The sequence below is a fragment of the Sycon ciliatum genome, chromosome 8, assembly GCF_964019385.1.
Source record: "Sycon ciliatum chromosome 8, ocSycCili1.1, whole genome shotgun sequence".
In the NCBI taxonomy this organism is placed as follows: domain Eukaryota; kingdom Metazoa; phylum Porifera; class Calcarea; order Leucosolenida; family Sycettidae; genus Sycon; species Sycon ciliatum.
Window position 1 is genome coordinate 5895034 of NC_088650.1, and position 19775 is coordinate 5914808.

The 19775-nt window shown below is 47.4% G+C and overlaps 1 protein-coding gene across 1 annotated transcript; it reads left to right on the forward strand.

Moving 5' to 3' along the window:
- The first annotated feature begins 2114 nt into the window (after positions 1-2114).
- Positions 2115-18576, forward strand: LOC135822941 (uncharacterized). Its single transcript, XM_065335781.1, has 8 exons — positions 2115-2489; positions 2767-2994; positions 11039-11473; positions 11947-12059; positions 13198-13315; positions 14385-14669; positions 16309-16518; positions 16885-18576. Exons 1-8 carry the CDS (start codon positions 2402-2404, stop codon positions 17565-17567), a joined length of 2160 nt encoding a protein of 719 aa, XP_065191853.1. The 5' UTR covers positions 2115-2401; the 3' UTR covers positions 17568-18576.
- The last annotated feature ends 1199 nt before the right edge of the window (positions 18577-19775 follow it).

Consider the following 19775-nt stretch of genomic DNA (forward strand, 5'->3'; position numbering starts at 1 on the left):
GGCTGCCAGTTTCAGTTGCAAACTAAGTTAGTTTTGCTGATCTCCATGAACGTTCCTAGCTACGCTGTCAGAACTAGGTAGGAACGCTGCTAGAGGTGACTGACAGCTGGATTGTACTTGTGTTTACACATGTATAATGTACATGTTTATCGGCCTGTTAGTTACACAGTGCGGCCTTAGTTTAGCAAGGAGACAATTGTGGACATGGTGGGCATTCAGTTCTTGCGCTAGTAACTCTATATAAACTATGGTTATGTTCCTAGTACAAGTCACCTGACTAAATTCATTCACAATTAACGATAGGTATTGCTTGTACTTGTACAGGACGTGCACGGTATAACGGGGAACGGTATAACATTACTTTCCAACAGTATCCCGTGCAGCTATTTTCGTATCTCATTCTGGCACATTCATGGGATCAGGGGAGGGAGTGGCGAAGGGAACTTCTGAAGAAGGATGTTGCCTATCAGGATCGGTGTCAGATCACAGCCAGGTCTGAGGACTAGACGTTCTACCAGTTTGTAGTCTAATGGAACCAAGGGTTTTCACTGCTACCCGCTACAACGTAGCTACATGTATTGTGTACAACATGGGAACTCCCTAGCGTTTAGAGCATTGTCTCTAGTAGTAGTAGTAGCTGAAACAGTGTCACTGTTCATGTCAATGAACATCTGTTGTAATTACTGTACAGATGTACATGTATTTCAAAAATCAATTATCAGAATCGAGCCTGCGCAGCAGGTCGTGTGCAGTGAGAGGAGTTGATCTAATGAATCTTGTGAAAGGAAGAATAAAGCTCTATCGCTGTAGTTAAGTACACGTACATGTACATGTATACGCAGAGATTTACGTATTAGAGATCATCAGACAGCACCGACTCCACTGTCCAAAGGATGTGTTCAGTCTGTTGGTAGTGATACAGCCTTACTAGTGGCTGCTGCAAACGTGGGTGATTTTGTGCAAGGGAATAATAGCATGTGCCAATAGTGTCCAAACGAGTGCGAGCTGGGTGGGGCGAAAGAAGACGATACCAACAGTCACCAACAGCATACAATGAACAATGAGGTGAATATCACCATGATGGGTATCACTACATACATGTACATGTACATGTACTTGTACATATACATGTAGGCTGCGAGTGACCGTTAGTCGAAGGCGAGATGAAGTGAAAAATGGTATCATAGATTGGAGAAAATACGGATTTTGGCCACATCAGTACTTCGTCTGCTACAGCTACCCACGCCACTCAGCTACGGATGATGAACACTCTACTTTTTTTTTTAAATTAAAAAAAATTAAACACGCACTCTGCATTCAAAGCCTGATCAGGCGCTACTCTACTTACATGTACATGAGTCATGACTGCACTGACTGTCGCTAGCCTTCCAGTGTAGGAGTAGTACGGCATAGCCACTGGCACTGGCACTGGCGGGCACTGCCACTGACACACACAGTGATCGACATGTACATGACTCTGTCTCTGGTCTACTTCAGTAAACACACCTCGCACCCAGACACAGAGGCTGACTTGGTCAGCTCAGTCGCGCGGTGATACAGTGACGAGATCACTCTCGGGTGCTTCACGCCATCATCGGCGCGCCGTTCCGGGGTCCCACAGACTCAGTGCACTAATGACTAATGACAGGCCACAAAGACTGTTAGTGTTACACGCACACCGTGTCTGTCCGCGTGTGTGTGTTCTTGCGCGCGCGCACTCGTGCGGGAGTGAAACACATTAAAAAAATTCACGTCTTTCACACTCTTGAGTCTTGCATACGGTAGCCGATCTTCGATTGTGCTGACCCAGTGAGTGACTGACTGACTGACCCAGTGACTGACCAGGCCTTCCCCATTGTGTTCACATACTCATCGATAAGTAGTGGAGTACGGCACTACGGGTACAGTCACAGACAAGTACCAGCATATACTGCACTGCTAGATGCTTTCCACTGACCATTTTGTAGATATCTACGTCCCTAGTACCCTGCCTAGCTACATACTAAACATAGTACATGAGGCTTGCCATTGTGCTGTACGCATAGCCAGTGCACTGGATTGTTGGAGAGGGCCGCATGCAGTGAGATTGAGAGCTAGAGTACAGTGTATGATGTATCTGTCCGCCCAGTGTTTGTCGAGGGCAGCTTTTTTTTCAGTGACATTTTTGACAGAGCGTGGTTGATCGCACAGCAAGACTCTCTAGTAGTTGTGCTGCGGGAGGGGACGTGGTTATCTGCACTGGGGCTGGCTGGTATTGCCCTGGACGAGCACAGCAGGACCCGAGTGGACGTGTCGTTCCCTTGTAGTCGTTAGCTCCGCGGGAGGATCTCTAGTGCAGAGATCAAGAGCTGGTGTTCTGAGAGCTACTGCTGTGCTGCTTGAGCAAGACGGATCGCTAGGAATGATGATGCCCGCTTTCAAGTTGAGCACGTCGTCTCGTGTGCTGATCGTTGCACTGTTGTCTCTACTCTGCGTGGACGTCAGTAGCGGTGAGTTCATACATTCTGTTCCATGAAGAACAAAAGAGAGGAGAACGATGCGTGGATGGTCCTTGCCAATGAGCGCAAGACACTCAACCAGCGTGTCGTGGAAGTGGAGGTTTCCTTCCTTCCACGGCCACGTCGTTCAGTGGCTTGTGGTTATTGGTTTTTGCGTAGAACTCCTGTGATGGTGTGTGTGTGTGCGCGTGTGTGTGTGTGCTATGTCCGTTTCCTTTCTGTTTCTGTTCCGCGCGTCGCTTTCCGCGCACTGTCTCGCCCACTGCAGCCCTGATTTGTCATTGTAACGATGCGAGTATATGCGGTTCCAGCGCCACGACCTGCAGTGTAGCGAACGACGGCAAAGCTGCTTGTCTGACGCACGTCTACGACAATGGTACGCAGTTCACTTTGCTCTGCTCCGCCGCAGGCAGTGAGTGTCCGAGAGCTGGCGATCCTGTGGGAGACGAAGGCACATACACGCTCTGCTGTCGGTCCAACCTGTGCAACGATGGAGGTAGGTGTGAGATACCATTATAATCATGTAGTAATCATTAGGTTTCCCCTTTCTTTTCTTGCACAAATACCAGCAAATAGTACCTAGACGAGCCTCGACTGGTAAAGCCATGAATGGACATTGGTGGAAGGAAAGAGTTTGTCTTTCGGAGTGTTGCCGACTCAATGTGTGCATAATCGAACTGCACTTGGCTGGCAACTACTTGTCGTGAAGAATACGGCTGAGTATGCCGCTCGCGTGTGCTCTTTCCTTGTCGGCATTTATGCGTAAGTGTGTTTCGGAGTGGCCAGTAATAATGATCGTAGAACATAACATCTCCGCTGTCATTGGTGTTTGGGAGGCTGTATCTTCGCCTCTTCTCCTGTGTATGGGTGAAGGGTAGTTGTAATCCCGCTGAGCAACACTTTACCGTCAATGCTGTGCTATACAGTTGGGCGTTGACACCACCAATTGAGAGTAGAGAGAACGAAAGGAGACAAGAAGGTCCCAAAAAGAGTGCGAACACTATAACAAACAGCAGACTATGCCTAGCATGGTGGCACAACGCGTAGAGTTGGTGACTGAGTAAGGTCGCTCCCCGGCCTAGACTCTGTAGTGTGTGCGACCGCTTGTATTGTGCGGGTCAACGAGCAGACGTGGATCAAACCTGGTGTCATCCATCCTGTCAGCAATGAGGTCCTTCTCTGTTGTTTCCCGACGCGCCATATGGCCATTGTGACTGTGGTTTGACCATTCCAGGGATAGATTCCTATACTAGAGCCTGCTGCTGCTGTCCAGGGCTCATCACATCCGCGAGTACATGTAGATCCATGGTAAGATTCAAAACCTTCAGCAAATTCCTCTCTTACCCTACCTTTGCAACTTTGTAGCTATAAATTCATCGCGCTAGCGTTTGGTACGTTCAAGGTTGCGTTTTATTCTCCGTGGGGTTACAGTTCCCTCCCATCACGTCTGCGCAAATTGTACCCGAGGCAGTATGGAGGTGCGTGGAGTAATATTCTGTTATCGTTTATCCCGCTGCTGCCCAGACAGTGGCTGTTGAGGACCTGAGTGTCTGGTCTGGGGCAGTTTGAGGATAATTACATCCAAACCCAGCATACCACTTGGTGTGTAGCAGTGATTTGCGAAAGTCTTCTCTTCAAATGTCACTAAAGCGTAAAGGAGATCCGAAAAGCCGCAACGAATGGTCGAACGACGTGTAGATGTAGATTATGTACGCGCAATGGGTTTGTTTCGTTCTGCACGCCACCTCACGTAACGAGTATGTTTCTGCTGTTCTCTGTGTGTCCATCCGGATATGGCTGACAAGAAAGGTGTTGTACAATGATGTGTATTCGTCAGGCTTGTACAGCTCCACTGGACCGCTGCTCGTTTTCCTTTTCACTGGCTTTTCGCCCTACATAACATACCTACATGTACGAAGTGTCGTTACGTCCGTACACAACAGTGAAATGCTGCCCTGGCCTCACATGGATCCCCCTGCCCTGTGTACATGCGACTCCTGCGTCAGGAAAATTGCCATCTCACCCTCACACCCGGTCCGTGAGTGTACATGAATGCCGCATATAATTATGGGTTGGGGGCAATACTACTACTAGCAATGCAGTGGGGACACCCACCCTAGCGCTATAGCTATAGCAGCCCTAGCCCTGGCGAGTGACTTTTTCCTAGATTCTGGCCTAGCACTAGCAGTAGAAAACTAGTAGTAGTAAAATTACAGAGTGTGAAACATTAAAACCACGGGACATGTTACGGTGTGCCACTTTCAGTTCACATAGCTTGTTTCCCTGATATCCCTGGTCATATGATCCTCGTTCCCCCGGATTGGGTTCATTGTTTCAAATGTTACTCCTGGGCAGTAACGCTGCGGAATCCTTGTCTGTCATGCGCGCCCCTGCTCTGCACGTATCCTTTCTCACTTCCTGGAGTGACGCCCAGATATTGTTAGCGTATCTCAGCTGAGTGATGGTGCTCCGATTTCTTGTTTGCGGTGTGTCAGCGGACTTACCTTTCCGTGGGGCCATCTCGTTCGACGTGTCACCTCTTTCCTTTCACCACATACCTGACGTACCGCACGCTTCACACGTATCCTAACGGTGACATGTATGATTATTTTCCCTGAGCAGAGGTCAGTAGGTGATGATGGATGGTGTAATCATACTAATGCAACAGGATCATCACCTGCAGTCGTTCTATTCTTTTTGCAGAAACGTGAGAGTGAGCCGAATCTCAGCCGATCTATCTCTACCTCTCTCCTGTCACACTGTCAACATCCTAGCTATTCTTCTAAGCTGAACGGCGGGCGGCAGTCGAACAATGTCGCTCGTGCTCTTCGTTTATAGTAGTTTGTCGATGTGGTGGAGTATTGACGATGTTACCTGGCTGCTTCCGCGGCCGCTGCAGTGAATGTGCACGTTCATCTTGTGCGTACCCTATCTAAACACGCAGTTATGATGTAGCGACAGTACATAATGTCAATTTTCATAGCTATGTGTCGTTTCCAAGCATGCGATGAAGACATCTGGTGACACATTCCTGCAGGGGCTGCGTAAGCTGTAGTAGTCAAGAACGCAGCGTCAAGAACCCAGGATGAATCCAGATTCTTTGGTTTGGGCATGGCGGTATTGCTTTGACCCTGGGCACTAAGCAAGAGCAGCACGAGAAAACGTGCAGTTTTAGTTTGACAGTTTTCTCAGTCGAGGAAATGCGCATGGCAGCATCTAGTGGAAGGCATCTTTCTTGACACTAGAGTAGAGGAGTAAAATTAGTCTACCCATTATTCGTCGTTAATTCTGTCATGGGCTAATGAGCGTGAAACCTGATGCTGGCTCTGAGCTGACATTAACACCCATGTCCCCTATATCACTTTTGATTAAGTATTGTAGTGCTATTGGTAATACTATTAGTCCTGGGTTGATGGGGGTAGATACTGAGATGTTATGCACTGCTTGAAGATAATTATTGTAGAGCACGCTGTCATTCAGCCCCGTTGGCAGCGGATCTTTGCCGGCGAGTTGTCAACGAGGACGCTCGCGGTGGCCTGGAGGATTTCCGTAATCAGTATGACTGGCCAGAAGTGACTCTGGCGGCGCACCGGCCCAAGAGTACAAGCTGCGTGTGCCTTTGAAATTTTTCAGTGGCCCTGTCTCTATTGCTAGCACTAGCCTAACGTGCTATGCATGTGCATTGTGAAGCATCCCTGGCTAGATTGTGTACGTAATGCCTACTAATGGACGCTGCTTCCCTGGGGATAATGGATGATCCAGAGGCGAAGTCAGTCAGGCCATGTCTCTGTAGATTACACGCACCATCCATTATGGGCAGTTCTCCTCTGACTGAGATTTAGTGCGACGCAGCTAGAGATACTGTACGAGCCTTGTAGGGCCTACTAGCTGGGTCGGAATGGATTGCCCGCCTTTGAACCCGACTGCCTCTTCACGAGCCGACCACATAGGAGAAGCGCGTGTATCCCTTTTGTGACATTCTGCATTCTGTCGCTGGCCCGTTGTTAAAATATCCGTGCTATTTCCAGTCGGTCTGTAGCGCTGCTTCAAGTACTGGTCACTTGAAACGCACTTTTGCCTGAGCCGACGGCGCGATGGCTTGTACTCAGTTGTAGAACATTGCACCCCTGTTGTCGGCGTGATCTGCATTTTCTGCGGTGCAGCATGTTTATAAGTAACGGCGATATGGGGATTAGTTACCCCCCCCCCCCCCCCCCCCCAGTACCTTGTACAAGTCGCTACCTTTCTCGTATACTAGTGCAAGTACTGTGGAAAGTGTTGGAAGAATGACTTTTTAGTACTCAAGATGGCAATTAAAAGTCCCATTTTCACCCCAACTTCCCAAGTCCCATTTTCACCCTAACACATTTCTGATCCATCGATCCGGCAGGGGAAATTAGGCTACTAGTACTAGTACTATTGAAACGCTGAAATTCTTGTTTCTATAACCGCCACAATATCACCTACGACTTTAACTTTTAAAGCCTGTTGACTGTTGTTTCACGAGTAGGATTTGACTTCTGGCCATGGCGAATTAATTGAGTTCGTCCACCTGTTTCGTGTACGCTTCACATGACGATGGTGCGGGTCAAGCACTGTGGCGTTCCTGTCCTTACCGGTGGATATGTTTGTGACGGCATCAATGTCACAGTTGAGAGTACTGCAGCAGTGCATGTAGGAGTAACGAGTCCCCCTGTCGCGATACCCAAGCTCCGCTACATCGTTCGAGTGCTGTAGGTGAATACAGACATAGGGTAGTCATGCAAGCCACCAAGTATGACCTATGGAGCATGGAAGACATAATCAACCTTGAATGCAGCACTGGGGAACATGCACAAATACATTTTAACATCGTTACCTGGGTATGGCCTCTACCTGGTAAACGGCGCACAATGCTTAGATGATGCTGTACAGTGTAGATCTACTAGTGGTCGCATTTCAATTTGGATACTACCACTGGCCACTGGACAGTTATCATTTTCCTCCAGCGAGACCAAGTCGATCACTGTGCCTTTGACCCGCGGTGGAGCAATTTGTCTCAAACGCTGAACCATATTCATGGCTATCAAGCACTTGTGCGCCCGTAGTTGTCATCCTCACACAACATCACTGACTGTGCCACGGAACGCCCGTCTGGAAGAACGCTGTCGGCGGAGGCCCAGTGTTCAAGCTGTTCAGGAACGAGAATGTTGCCACAGTTGCCACCCGTTCACAAATGAATAAACTGAATCCGTTTGTCAACATAGTCTATTGATGCATAAATAATGGCATGCGGAGACTCAACGGCCAGATCTGCACTCCAGTGACTTGCGAGAATGAGATCTGAACGGTGAACTGCTTTGTGGAGAATGTACCATGTAGATACAGTGCACTAGTGGGCATGCGATTGCCTTTCCACACATGAAAAAGAAGAAGAAAAACTGAAATGAAACAGCGCTATTAAATTCTCTACTTTGCCCTTGATCTTTAAAAAATGTGATGTACTGTACATGTAGTTGCATTTCTTAGCCGTGTCACGTCATGGCTCACTCTGCTCTGCGCACACACTGCTCAGCTACAGTACTCAACTCTAAAGTGACACGTTCTGCATTCGTCGAAGATTCACCAACGCGACAATCATAGCCAACCGGGAAAACTGACATTCCATCAATTATTTTAATAGTAGGATCAACATAGTCAATATTCTGGAGGAGGAACTGACTGTCGACGCAACACGTTTTCTATGGTCGCTTGCTCGCATACTTCTTGGGGATAGCTCCACCTAGTACTTACTACTACTACCTGCCTCTCACTCTCAAGTATACTGTATCCAGTGTTGATTGCACTGCCACTGATCCTCCCTGCTTGTTATCGCTGCTACCATTGGCAAGTTTGAGTTTCTATTTGTGAAATTTGTAGCAACTACACGGACGCTAATTTTATTATCGTTGCGCCGAAGCAACGTCTTCGTGTAGCATGGAATGTACACGAAAGATTGTATTGGGTGCCTGCGTGTATTTTAGACGAAGGCGGTCGTGGCAACTAACTCACTTTCGAAGTAACGTGTATGCGTAGCAACATCACTTCTCAAGAAAAATGTCAGCTCAAGCTGTCTTTTGTCGTGCGCCTGGGCCGCCTCGAATACACGCTGTCACAGCGGTAGCGACAAGCCGTGATGCCTTGTTGCGCCTTCCGGCTATCGTGTGAACACACACTACACGCCGTCATTACTACACGCAGAAGAGGTATCACACTCACTCACCGAGCCGTGGCGAGAGGAATCGCGCTCTCGTGACTCCTAGCCTAGATCCTGCCTGGTACAGTACCGATCTCAGTCATCTCACCCGAGTGACGGTATCGTCACGAGGAGCCTGCCGACCTGACGAGATCCATACAACGGTCAGCTATCGTATCGCATGTCGGCACTGACTGTACGTAGATCCAGACCACACAATCTGCGCAGTCCATAGCGTGTATGTTTTTGTTACCATCCAGTCCAGCCTTCAGCAGTTCAGGAGGAAACCCAACCAGGTCAAGTGCTGGGTAAAGACCAAAGAGGGACCCCACCAGAAGGCAGCGGCACTGATATGCACAGCGGGGTCTTCCCTCCTGTGGCTGGGAGTGTGGACACGCTGAACTAGTGCAGCCACTCTCCACGGTCCACTAGCTGATTAGATCGGGTGCTTCCGAATTCCAGTCCTGTAGTTGTACTCCGGGGTGTCTGAAATCGTCAGTGATTGATTACACTGACGGGCATACATTCGCAGTCTTTACCTTCCAAGACTAGCTCACATCTTCGCTTCAGCTATGCCACAACCTGAGTGGAGGATGTCAGCTATTTCATGCGTGCCTATCCTTATTTTTGTGTGTATTGCTTGTGTCTGGAACACTCCGAACAGAACAGACAAGCATTTTTAAATACCGTTGAAAGTTTGCATGAGTGGCTCGGACAGAGTGAAGTAGAAATGGCAGAGCAGGGAGTCCGCGCATACTCATCCTATACGTGTTTTATCCTGCACAAACAAACAAGGACAGAAAAGAAATTGACGTACATGTACATGGTTTGGAGGGTATAATCAGCATCATGTCATGTCTTACAGTAGATACATGTAGACCAAGACTCAAGAGTACATAATCAGGTTACGCACATTGCGTGTGCTCTTGACGAAAAAATCACAAAATACATGGCTGGGCTAGTGGCCCCGCTGCGCAGATGCACCTGCTCACAGCGTGTGTGTGTGTGAATACTATGTATAATATGTACGTATGACCAAGAGTACATAACTCTTGCAGTCTTGGTATGACTCAGTGTAAATGTAGGTAAAATATGGGTCGCACTGACATGACAAAGGCAAGGTCATTGTGTATTTTGTGAGAACAATTACATACCTGTTGAAAAAGCTGTATTGATGCTTATCACTCCCTTAGTATTGACTCACATAGATTTTTGCCATACCTAAGCAGTCAAATATTCCTGCATATTTCACTCCTTAGGGCTATATTGACCGCTTATATTTGACTCCTTTTTAGCGATTGAACACATGCTTTGGTCAGTCGTGATAAATCTAATATTGACTTTGTACTTGGTCAGTATAGGAAATAAAAGACCTCGTAAAAGACCTCGGCTTCGCCTCGGTCTTTTACTCGGCTTCGCCTCGGTCTTTTACTCGGCTTCGCCTCGGTCTTTTACTCGGCTTTTATTTCCTATATTGACCTCGTACTCAGTCAATATTAGATACGTATGATGCATGAATGACATGTAATGTACTGCCATACTTCGAACTACGGGTAGTATTGTACGTGTACATACAGGCAGGAATGGACCTGATAATAACTTTTATGCCTCGCATAAGATGAAGTTGCTTGTTCCACTAATACCGCCGAAGTCGCAACTTCTAAGTTCGTAGAATTATATTATAGAGTTTTAACAACCCAAGTTAGGTTGCTACATAGAATTAATTCCAGATGTGGTCTATAGCTTAGGTTGGGGGCAGAACCAAATGACGAAAGTTAGTTTGCAATGCATGAACATCTTCCTACTGCAGTCCTTCCCGTAGTGGGAATGTTCAGCCGATTGGGTCCTTTGGTGTTACTTCTCCATCAAACTTTGTATTTTTGTATTTGAACTTTACCATGTTACCTTTGGATCCTCCCAACAGACCCTGAGTTCTTCTTGCTAGGCAGTACGTCAATTAATGGCAAAATGCATTTGAGTTGGCTGTGAGGATGCTGCTGATTAACGTTAGCTTGCATTGTGTCGCTGGTTACTTTCTTTAACTTATGGCCATACTCCGAAATGTTGATACAGTCAACTTCGCTAATAACGACTGCGGATACAACGACACTTCGTGAATAACGACAGAATTTCCATGCCCAGAGCAAAGTCCCATCTCACTGTAATACATATCATGAGACTTCGGGTATAAGGACCCTTTCTGATGCCCCGCCGAGTGTCGTTATATGCAAAGTTGACTGCATCTATCACTAGTTCGGATTCGAGAATGCGCGTGTGTGTGTGAACTAATTTCTACCCATGTCCACTCTCTGCTTTGTCCGTACAGAAGTTAATGTCATGACTGCGCCGCATGCTCCCGAGCCAATCAATGTACCACCGAGGTCGGAGGGAAAGCTGCGCTGCGACTGTCAAGTCCACGACTGCAAGGATGACGCAGCGACGGGCAAGCGGAAGAAAGCGCACTGCGTGGTGCGCGACGGCTGGTGCGCCACCAAGACAAGGGTAAACCCGCTCTCGGCCATATTTGGCAGGAACCTGCCACCGCAGACCATCCGCTACTGCACGACAGACTATAGCGAATGTTCGGCGGGGTTCCAAGGAGATTCCAACGTGCTTTGCTGCAGTAACAGACGCTTTTGCAACGAGGGCCTCAGTCCTAGTCTATCGGCTGGGGATTTGCATCGTATTCCCACCGACCCAAGAGATAATCCGAAAGTATCACCCATTACCACCCAGCCACCCAGGGAGGACCCTACGGAAGGTGAGTTTGGACAAGTGAAAGTATCAGTGGTAACTCACCAACACTGGTCTTTCTTGTGGCAGTGGTGCGATGGAATTTCTTATCAGGGGTTGAAGGGTGTCCAGTCATGTTTCTGTAACTCTTATTCCCTTCTCGGTGTTAATTTTATGTGTTTGAGTGTAGGATGGTAGAATTTTAAAGACAGGCCCACCTCTATTGGAGATGTTTGTGTCCCTCCAATAAATTCCAACTAGGCATATGCCTGATCAAGGATGCCATTCAATTTCGTGCTGAAGTGGGTATTGGCTAATAGGAATCCTTCGGGAGTTGCTTCTTGTGTCGCTGACACAAATAATATTGTGTCATACATAAATATTACGTGTGTGTATGTTTGTGTGTGTATGTGTGTGTGTGTTTGTGTGTGCGTGTGTGTGTGTGTGTGTGTGTGCATGTGTACGTGTGTGTGTGTGCAACCGCTTGTTCCGTTCATGCAGTGAGACGAGTGTGGTGCCACTGCACGAATCCAGTGCAGTGCAATGAAACCTTTCCCTTCTGCCAAACCTCCGGCGAATGCCAGTACAAGCCGAGTATGGTGCGCGGCCTCAAGGTGAGTGACACACGGAGAGTTGTAACCGTGGGGCTGCTGTGCCCTCCCTTGCATTTTTGGCCACCCCATTCAACATCAAATCATCGCTGCACGTACAGTGCACAGTACTACGAATTTAACTAACATACCCTTGTTTTCCCTATTTGTATTTTGTATTTACGGTTTCTCCATGGGCCTTAGCCTAAAACAAGGGAGTCTCCATCATCAACTTATGAATTTTGGGATGTAATGTGCAACACCAACCAACCAAACCGTACGAGTACTGTAATAGGTGTGTTTGTGCTAAGGCAGTACACTACTCACTATTCGTATCTCCCGCTCCTTCACCATAGCAATGAGATCCCATCAAGTATGGAAGAGCACATGCTCCAGTGGTTCTCTAGTCTCCGTTCTTCTTATGGGAAAACGCTCTGCGCCCTTTTTCTTGCAAACTGCTGGGAAAGGGCCCAAAGCACAGGGCGCAGAGAGTTTTCCCATAAGGAAGAGAAGGAGGTCTGGTTGGAATGTGTCGTAACTAAGGCCGTGATCGTTTGGTCGGATCCAGATCCAGATCCGTCGGATCCACTGGATTTGCAATGATCGACTGGTCGAATCCGGATCCAGATCCTTCGGATTTGGATCCGAGCAACCCTGCCCCGGGAGCAGGGTTGACTGGATCCATCGGATCCAAATGTGACCTTTGTGCGTATATGGCGAGTAAAAATCATTTTTGTACTCATTGTCGTACGTGTAGTGGACTTTTGTTGACTTTTTGTACGACGCACGCGCGCGCACGATCAGTACGACTTTTGCCCTTTTGGGTGACCTGTAAGCGCCATTTTTTACTTCGTCAACATGGCAACAGGCAAGGTCCGAAAAAAAGTGTTCGGTTGATTCTGAAGGATCCGACGGATCTGAGATTTGGATCTGGATCTGGATCCGACCAAACTATCATAGCCTTTAGTAATAGGCTGCATTCGATTGTGGAAACTGGATCCCGATCCCCGCCGACCAGATCACTTCGATCGGACGGATACAATCGAATGTGCACTAAGTTTCATGCTAAGGCAATAATCAGACAGCTGATAGTTAAACCTGAGACTAATTAATAACTTTCTGCTCATGTGTACATACATGACATATTTTTCTGTTTGTGCAGCCGATTATGCAATGCGTTGAGCCAAAGAACTTTCACCTGTGTGTACCCGGGGCGCCATGCTGCACGGAGCACTGCTGCAATGGCCAGGGTCTATGCAAACCGATCAGCACATCAACAGGTGAGGCATAATGTGGACGCATGGTTGGGTGATGCACAGAACTTTTTGTCAGAAACACCTCCAGCGAGAGACCGGCTGCATACTTGTACCTTTGAAGAAAGTTCGTCTCAGAAACTTGAATCAACATGCATGCACATTCAGACCTGTGGAGAAAGACCACCTGTCTAAAGAGACCACCTGTCTATGGAGACAACCTGCCTATGGGGACCACCTGCCTATGGAGATCACCTGCCTATTGAGACCAGCTCTATTTGCAGTAGCACCATGGGTTGGTTGCTAAACCCAGGTTCACTTCAAAGTTGAACCCCTTTATTAAAGACACCTCAAAGACCGGGTGTTCATCTCATGATAATGGAGGTATTCTAGGGGGACCTGATTACAGAGTGCATTACAAATCGATTGGGAGACAGTAAGTAGGCACTGAGCAACAACACCAATCACGCCCATAGCACCCGGTCCAGCCGGTCTGACCAGGGCTGGACCTTATTTCAAAAAGAAAATTCGACCCGCCCAATTCTTGCAAAACGGGGTTAAATAGAGTTCATTTCTGGTCAAGTCATTTGCCTGAACCATTTGAAATCCCGGCGCTACAGCCCTGCAGATGTGTTCTTAGTTGAGAGGCTTCCCTGAAGTTTGAACAGACATGTAAGAGCATGATATTTGTATATCAACGCGGGTGCCAATGTGTATTGAACAGTTCGCTCCTTTGAAAAGGCAGTGAGTGAATTGATCGAAGAAGGATAGGTTTATCATCACTGTGAATAAGAGTCATACTGTAGCTCAGTTGGTTAGAGCAGTGCTCGCGAATAGCAAGGTCCCTGGTTCGAGTCCCGGTGGTGTGACTGATTTTTTCTTTCTTTCATATCTGGCTTGCGAGTGTCGAGTTTCGGAGAGAAAAGAGCAGTACGTGGCATGTGGCCTCAAATTTCCTAATACAGTGAGTCTAGTGAATAGTTTGTTCTATTGAAAGGCACATGCAAAATGAATCCGCACATTCCTGAAATTCTACTGTTGATCTGCGACCTCCACTATCGTGACATGTTGTCTACTGTAACTGTTCTTTTAACAGATGAGGGCCCCACAACACAACACCCTGAGTACGACTGCCACTGCCACAACTGCATACAGAACTACCGCTGCCCGAGCCGCCATGGTTGCTTCTTCCGTTACAACAACGTCACCAAGGAAACAGAGCAGGACTGTCTCCGCGACGAGCACAGCGCTCTGGTTTCGTGCACGCCGACGTTTTCACGCACTCGTCACCTGACAGAATACTCAAGGGTCGTTGGCGACGTGCATTTCTACTGCTGCCGAGGGCACAACTGCAACGAGAAACATCCTGCATTTCCCGATGGTGAGTTGGTTGGATCACATAGCATATTGTTTTCGAAGTCGACAGCATGTTACAAGGTGGAGGACGCACCGCGCTCCTGACTACAACATGCTGTCGACTTCGAAAACATGTTACACAGTTTAACCTATCAAGCACGGCTTCTATATAATGTAACTTTTTGTCAAAACGTATTTGCATATTATGTTATATGCAAACACCTTAACACATTCGGGACAAATTCGCACTCGATTATAAGTCTCACCCCTATTTTCAGGTTTGAGCAATATTTTTTTGATGCATGTATTCACTTCAGTAGTAAGTCATGCTCAATTGAAAGTCGCACCCCTTTTTTTACCATGAATTTTAGTGTTAAACGGTGCGACTTATATTCGGGGAAATACGGCACTCGCATAAAATGAGCCATGATGTCATAGTGAAAAAAAACATTGACCGGTCTAATATTTCGTTTTCCAAGAGTCCATACCCATATCAATGAGATTCTGTAAAAAAAAAAAGACTGGTTTTCACCCAAATGTCCCCAAAGGTCGATTTTCCCTGACAACTGGTCATAAGTATACTATTGTAGAGTGTTGTGCTGTCTATTTGAAAGGAAGGATAATTGAACAATGTGTGGATGAGTCATGCGTGCCCAAGACTGGCTTAATGTTAACCTGCATACCTGAGTCCTTGACCTGGGTGAGTTTACTCTCACATACTCTGGATACACTGGACTAGCCCTTTCCCAAAGATGCTCGCCCTTTTTGGAAAAGCCCGTTTCTTTCGCCCTTTATTGCGTTTTTTGTGAATATCGCCCTTTTCGAGCTTTTTTGGCTGAAAAAGTGCTAAAATCTGTTTGCTCATGCATGCGATTACAGCTTCCGAGTGATCGATGGGCCTTGGCACGCCGCTTTTTTGGGGGCAACAAGTAGTTAGTTGGTGAAACTTGTACCCGGTGTACACAATGCTGTAAAAAGTGGGTTTTTTGAATTTAACTTCCGATTTCGCCTTTCGTGGACCCATACATGGAAAAGTGCGTATTCATTTCTCAGCTTGGGTTCATATCTGAACATGTATCATGGCTATGCTTCACTGAAAAAAGAGCTCTTTTTGCCTGTTTTCACTGAAAAAAAGCACTTTCTCAGCATATTTTGAGGGACGCGAAAAGCACTAAGTGCGAATTAAAAGAGCACCTTTGGGAAAGGGCTGCACTGGACACATGGTGGCTGCAGTTTCAACCCCGCTCAGTCTCCTCAGCCGCAGAGCTTAGAGCAGCTAGCTTTAACCGAGGAATCTGATTCTACTGCTTGCTTGTGTACGGGAATGTTTGTTTCAGTGCAGGCGCAGGGGAATCAATGATATAAGGGATGTAGCTGGTCCCCTTTTAGAGGGGGTGTACGTACCCCCGTACCCCGTATGGGTTCCTGGGTGCCCGGAGCCCCCCTTTTTTCGCTCAAAATGCAGGATTTTGCTTCATTTTTTTAAATTTTCCCAGCGGAGGCCCCCTCACCCCCCCCCCCCCATTGAAGGGCACCGGCGCACGCGCCTGTGTACGTACCCCCGTACCCCATGCAGGCTACACGCCAGGATATATTTTGGAGTTGATCACAAGCTCGCCGAGTCGGTGTAAGTGGAATTCACTCTTGTCCGTTTCTCCCTGCAGTTGTTGGCCAGAAGAGACTGGTATGCGCGTGCAGTGGTGAGCGATGCACGCAGGCAATAGACATCTGCGCCACCACTCTGGACGGCGGCCATTGCTACAGTGGCAGCGAGGGACAGTTCTGTCTGGGACCGGATGACCATGAGGGAGAGCATCTGAGGCTCTGCTCCGGAAATGCTACCTGCTGCAATAGCAACTTCTGCAACAAGAATGGTAGGTGAACTGCTGCCAGAGCCTTGAATCGGAGTGCACTTTTCTTTATTATAGCATGCTTGTGTAGATAGCTCAAGACTGAACTGTGAGGCATGTGGATATTTCATTCGATTCGTGACATCAACCACACACGATCACACACGATCATGATGGCTGCAACATGCATATTCAAATGACCGAGGAAGGCGGTGACAAACATGCAACGGTATTTTATTCATGAGTGTTTCATTCGTACTTGCACTTGTTTGCTTCAATGACATGAAAGCAACTATAACTGAATGTGTGTATGCATCAGGTTTTATGCGTGGCAGTGTGTATGCATCAGGTCTGTATAATCTAATGCTTTTCTCCTCTTTTCATGCACAGCCACGTCTGGTCCAAGCATAGTAGCTACGACCTCACCAAGTCAGTCAACCACACGACTCCCGATCACGACATCGACAAGTCAAGAGACTAGCAACAGTGGCAGCCGCGTCACGAACAAATACGAATCGCTCTTCATCAGCGTGTCCATATCCATTGCCATGGTGATGTGCGTGGCCATAATAGTCGTCGTCATGGTGTGCAAGCATCAGAAGTCGGCCAAGGAGGCGCGACAGCAGCGACTCAGCAAGTACCGCCGAAAGCCGCCCATCAACCTACCCACAAGCACATTTGACGCGATGCCGGTGATGCATCAACTGTCGGCATGGCAGCACCAGCAGATGCAGGCCAGTCTCTCGATAGACAGCGCCGACTGCCAGCCGCTGCAAAGCGGCGGCGGCGCAGGGGCAGCGACGGCAAACCGATCTGCCAGCACCACATCCACATTGATGACGGACACGGGCGGCAATGGCTCGCAGTCGACGACGGAAGGTTCGCCACCGCACACCGTCGACAATCGGCACAGCAGCGCTCTCAGTGCCCAGGAGACATGCAGCCCTGAGCAGCCGCAGCGGGATTGTTACAGCCCTGCAGACCGACAACAATCTCCATCTCCTCACTCACAACCAGCAGTGACCAATTATGCGGGACACGATGTGGAAGCAGCAGACGACTCCATGCTCTGATGCACTCAGGGGTTTTCAGACCATTCGTGACGATCAGTACTCACTTAACGCAGTACGTACACGAGTGTGTCTGTGTAGGTGAGAGAGGGGAAGGTCTGTGCGAACACTAAAAATGCCACTGTGAACCTTCAATTACGCCGTATTACCGTAGTGTTCGTGTGGGACACGCGGCAGAGAAATATCTATCCACTCAACATTCCCAGAGACGCCTTCTAAATATCCGACGTCCTTCGCTAGTAGCTTGAACAAATAAACTACAAGCTTTCTTCCATTTCCAACTGAGTTTCCTTTGAGAGCCAATCTACTGGCTGTGGATGAGTTCCCGACATGACTCGTCTGGTGTGAAAACGATCTGCTTTACATTGAAGTGCCTCTATTCGAACTGATTCAAAAATTAGATTGCTGTATATGAGTAGATATTTGACAAAATTAATACACTCTATATTCTAAAAGGTCTCTCGTCGTCGTGAAGTCTTGAAAGTATTTCTTAAATGCCGCCGCGTGATAATGCCTGCGTAACCCAACGCACACCGCGTCCTGTTCACAATAATTTCATTTTTATGAAGCTAGTTGTAAGATACTGTAGCTGTTATTTCCCCCGCATCGTAGGAATATAATTACTTGTATCTGAAGACTAGGCCTCAGTGCATGAGCAGCACTATGCTCGGACAACGAAAAAGGGGAAATACCCTCTGTCCTGCCATACAATGCAGTACGAGCCGGTGCACGTTCTTTCACTGGCGGTCAAGCATGGTAGTCAGTACATATTGACTGTCAGCTCTCAGTATAATTATTATCTTGATAGATCCTACCCAGCTGTGTACAATGTATTACTTCAAGTGTGTGTGTACAACATGAATACAGAGTGTGTATGGCATGAATATATCTTTACCCTGCATATAAAGCTATTATCTGCAGCCTATAAACTTTGAGATAAATTCACTGAGGCGTATTTGCTTTCTAATTACTATCTCTGGACTTTTCCCGGACTGAAAGGGCCGGAACAGGATGTATTTGTGCAATGGCGGCAGTGCTCGGTTTAATGGCAGCAGCATGTGTGCATGCTCGTGTGTGTGTGTGTGTGTGTGTGTGTGTGTGTGTCAGTGTGCATGTGTGGATGGGTGAGTGTGTCTGCGTGTGTGTGTGCCTGTCCTCGAAAATGCACGCGGGCCAAAAAAACAAAAACAAAACAAAAAACAACAAAAAAAGAGGAAAAGCCAAAACTCCATTCTATGTACATGGACATGTATACAGAGCCATGTTGCACTACCCGATTATTTTTTATCTCGTGGAAGGTCTGGGGTTACACCTCGCTGTGTTATAGAAGCTCTGCATATTTGTACATTAGATCCAGAGCTACTGGTATGCGTACTACATGGAAATAAGGAAAACGGCGGGGCACAAGTAACTTATGAGTTGGAGTCCACCAACTCAACCAGACTTTCGTCTATTTTGTTTATTTTCCTTGGCTCACTATCTCACCATGAGTCGACCTACTCAGGCTACTGGCTACTCAATCTGCGGACAGCATGCTGTTTCGTTCTTTGTGAACTCCTCAGCGCAGCACAGAGAAAATGAGGCCGAACCTGATAGCAATGAAAATACCTAGTACTAGCTACAAAAATGTCATCATGACATGTATGTGTAACTATTACTTAGAGAAGGAGAATGTGTTATCTTTGCAGTTGTTCAGTGTCACACCCCGTGAAAGTGGGACCAGCGTTTCTTGATTTTTTTTTCAACGTGTTGGTCTACAACTACTTACAGCTTCTGTTTTTGAGTTTATAGCACTTTAATCATTTCTCACCTATGTTGAAGTGTTGTCTCTTTCTTTCTTTCGTTTTTACAAACTCTTGGTGGATTATAGTCACGTGTCTTTCCAAGTTTCCAACATTCCCTGTACTACATGTACCGGTATAATAGGGGTGCGCGGATTATTCCCGGAATAATTTGGGAATACTATCGTTGAGGAAATTTTGGGAATTTTAGGGGAATTCTATCGATCCTTTGCCAGATCCATTGACCTTCAGAAGAGTTTTAGGGGAATTCTGTCAATTTTGACCTGCCAGAGGCAGAGAACAGAGAACAAGCGTATACATGTAGTGCAGATCCTGCATGCAGTAATCACGTGCCTGACCGTCCATTTTGCATACTAAAGAGCATGCGCAAGGCACGGTTCGTGCGCCGGGGTTCTTTTTTTGGGGGGAA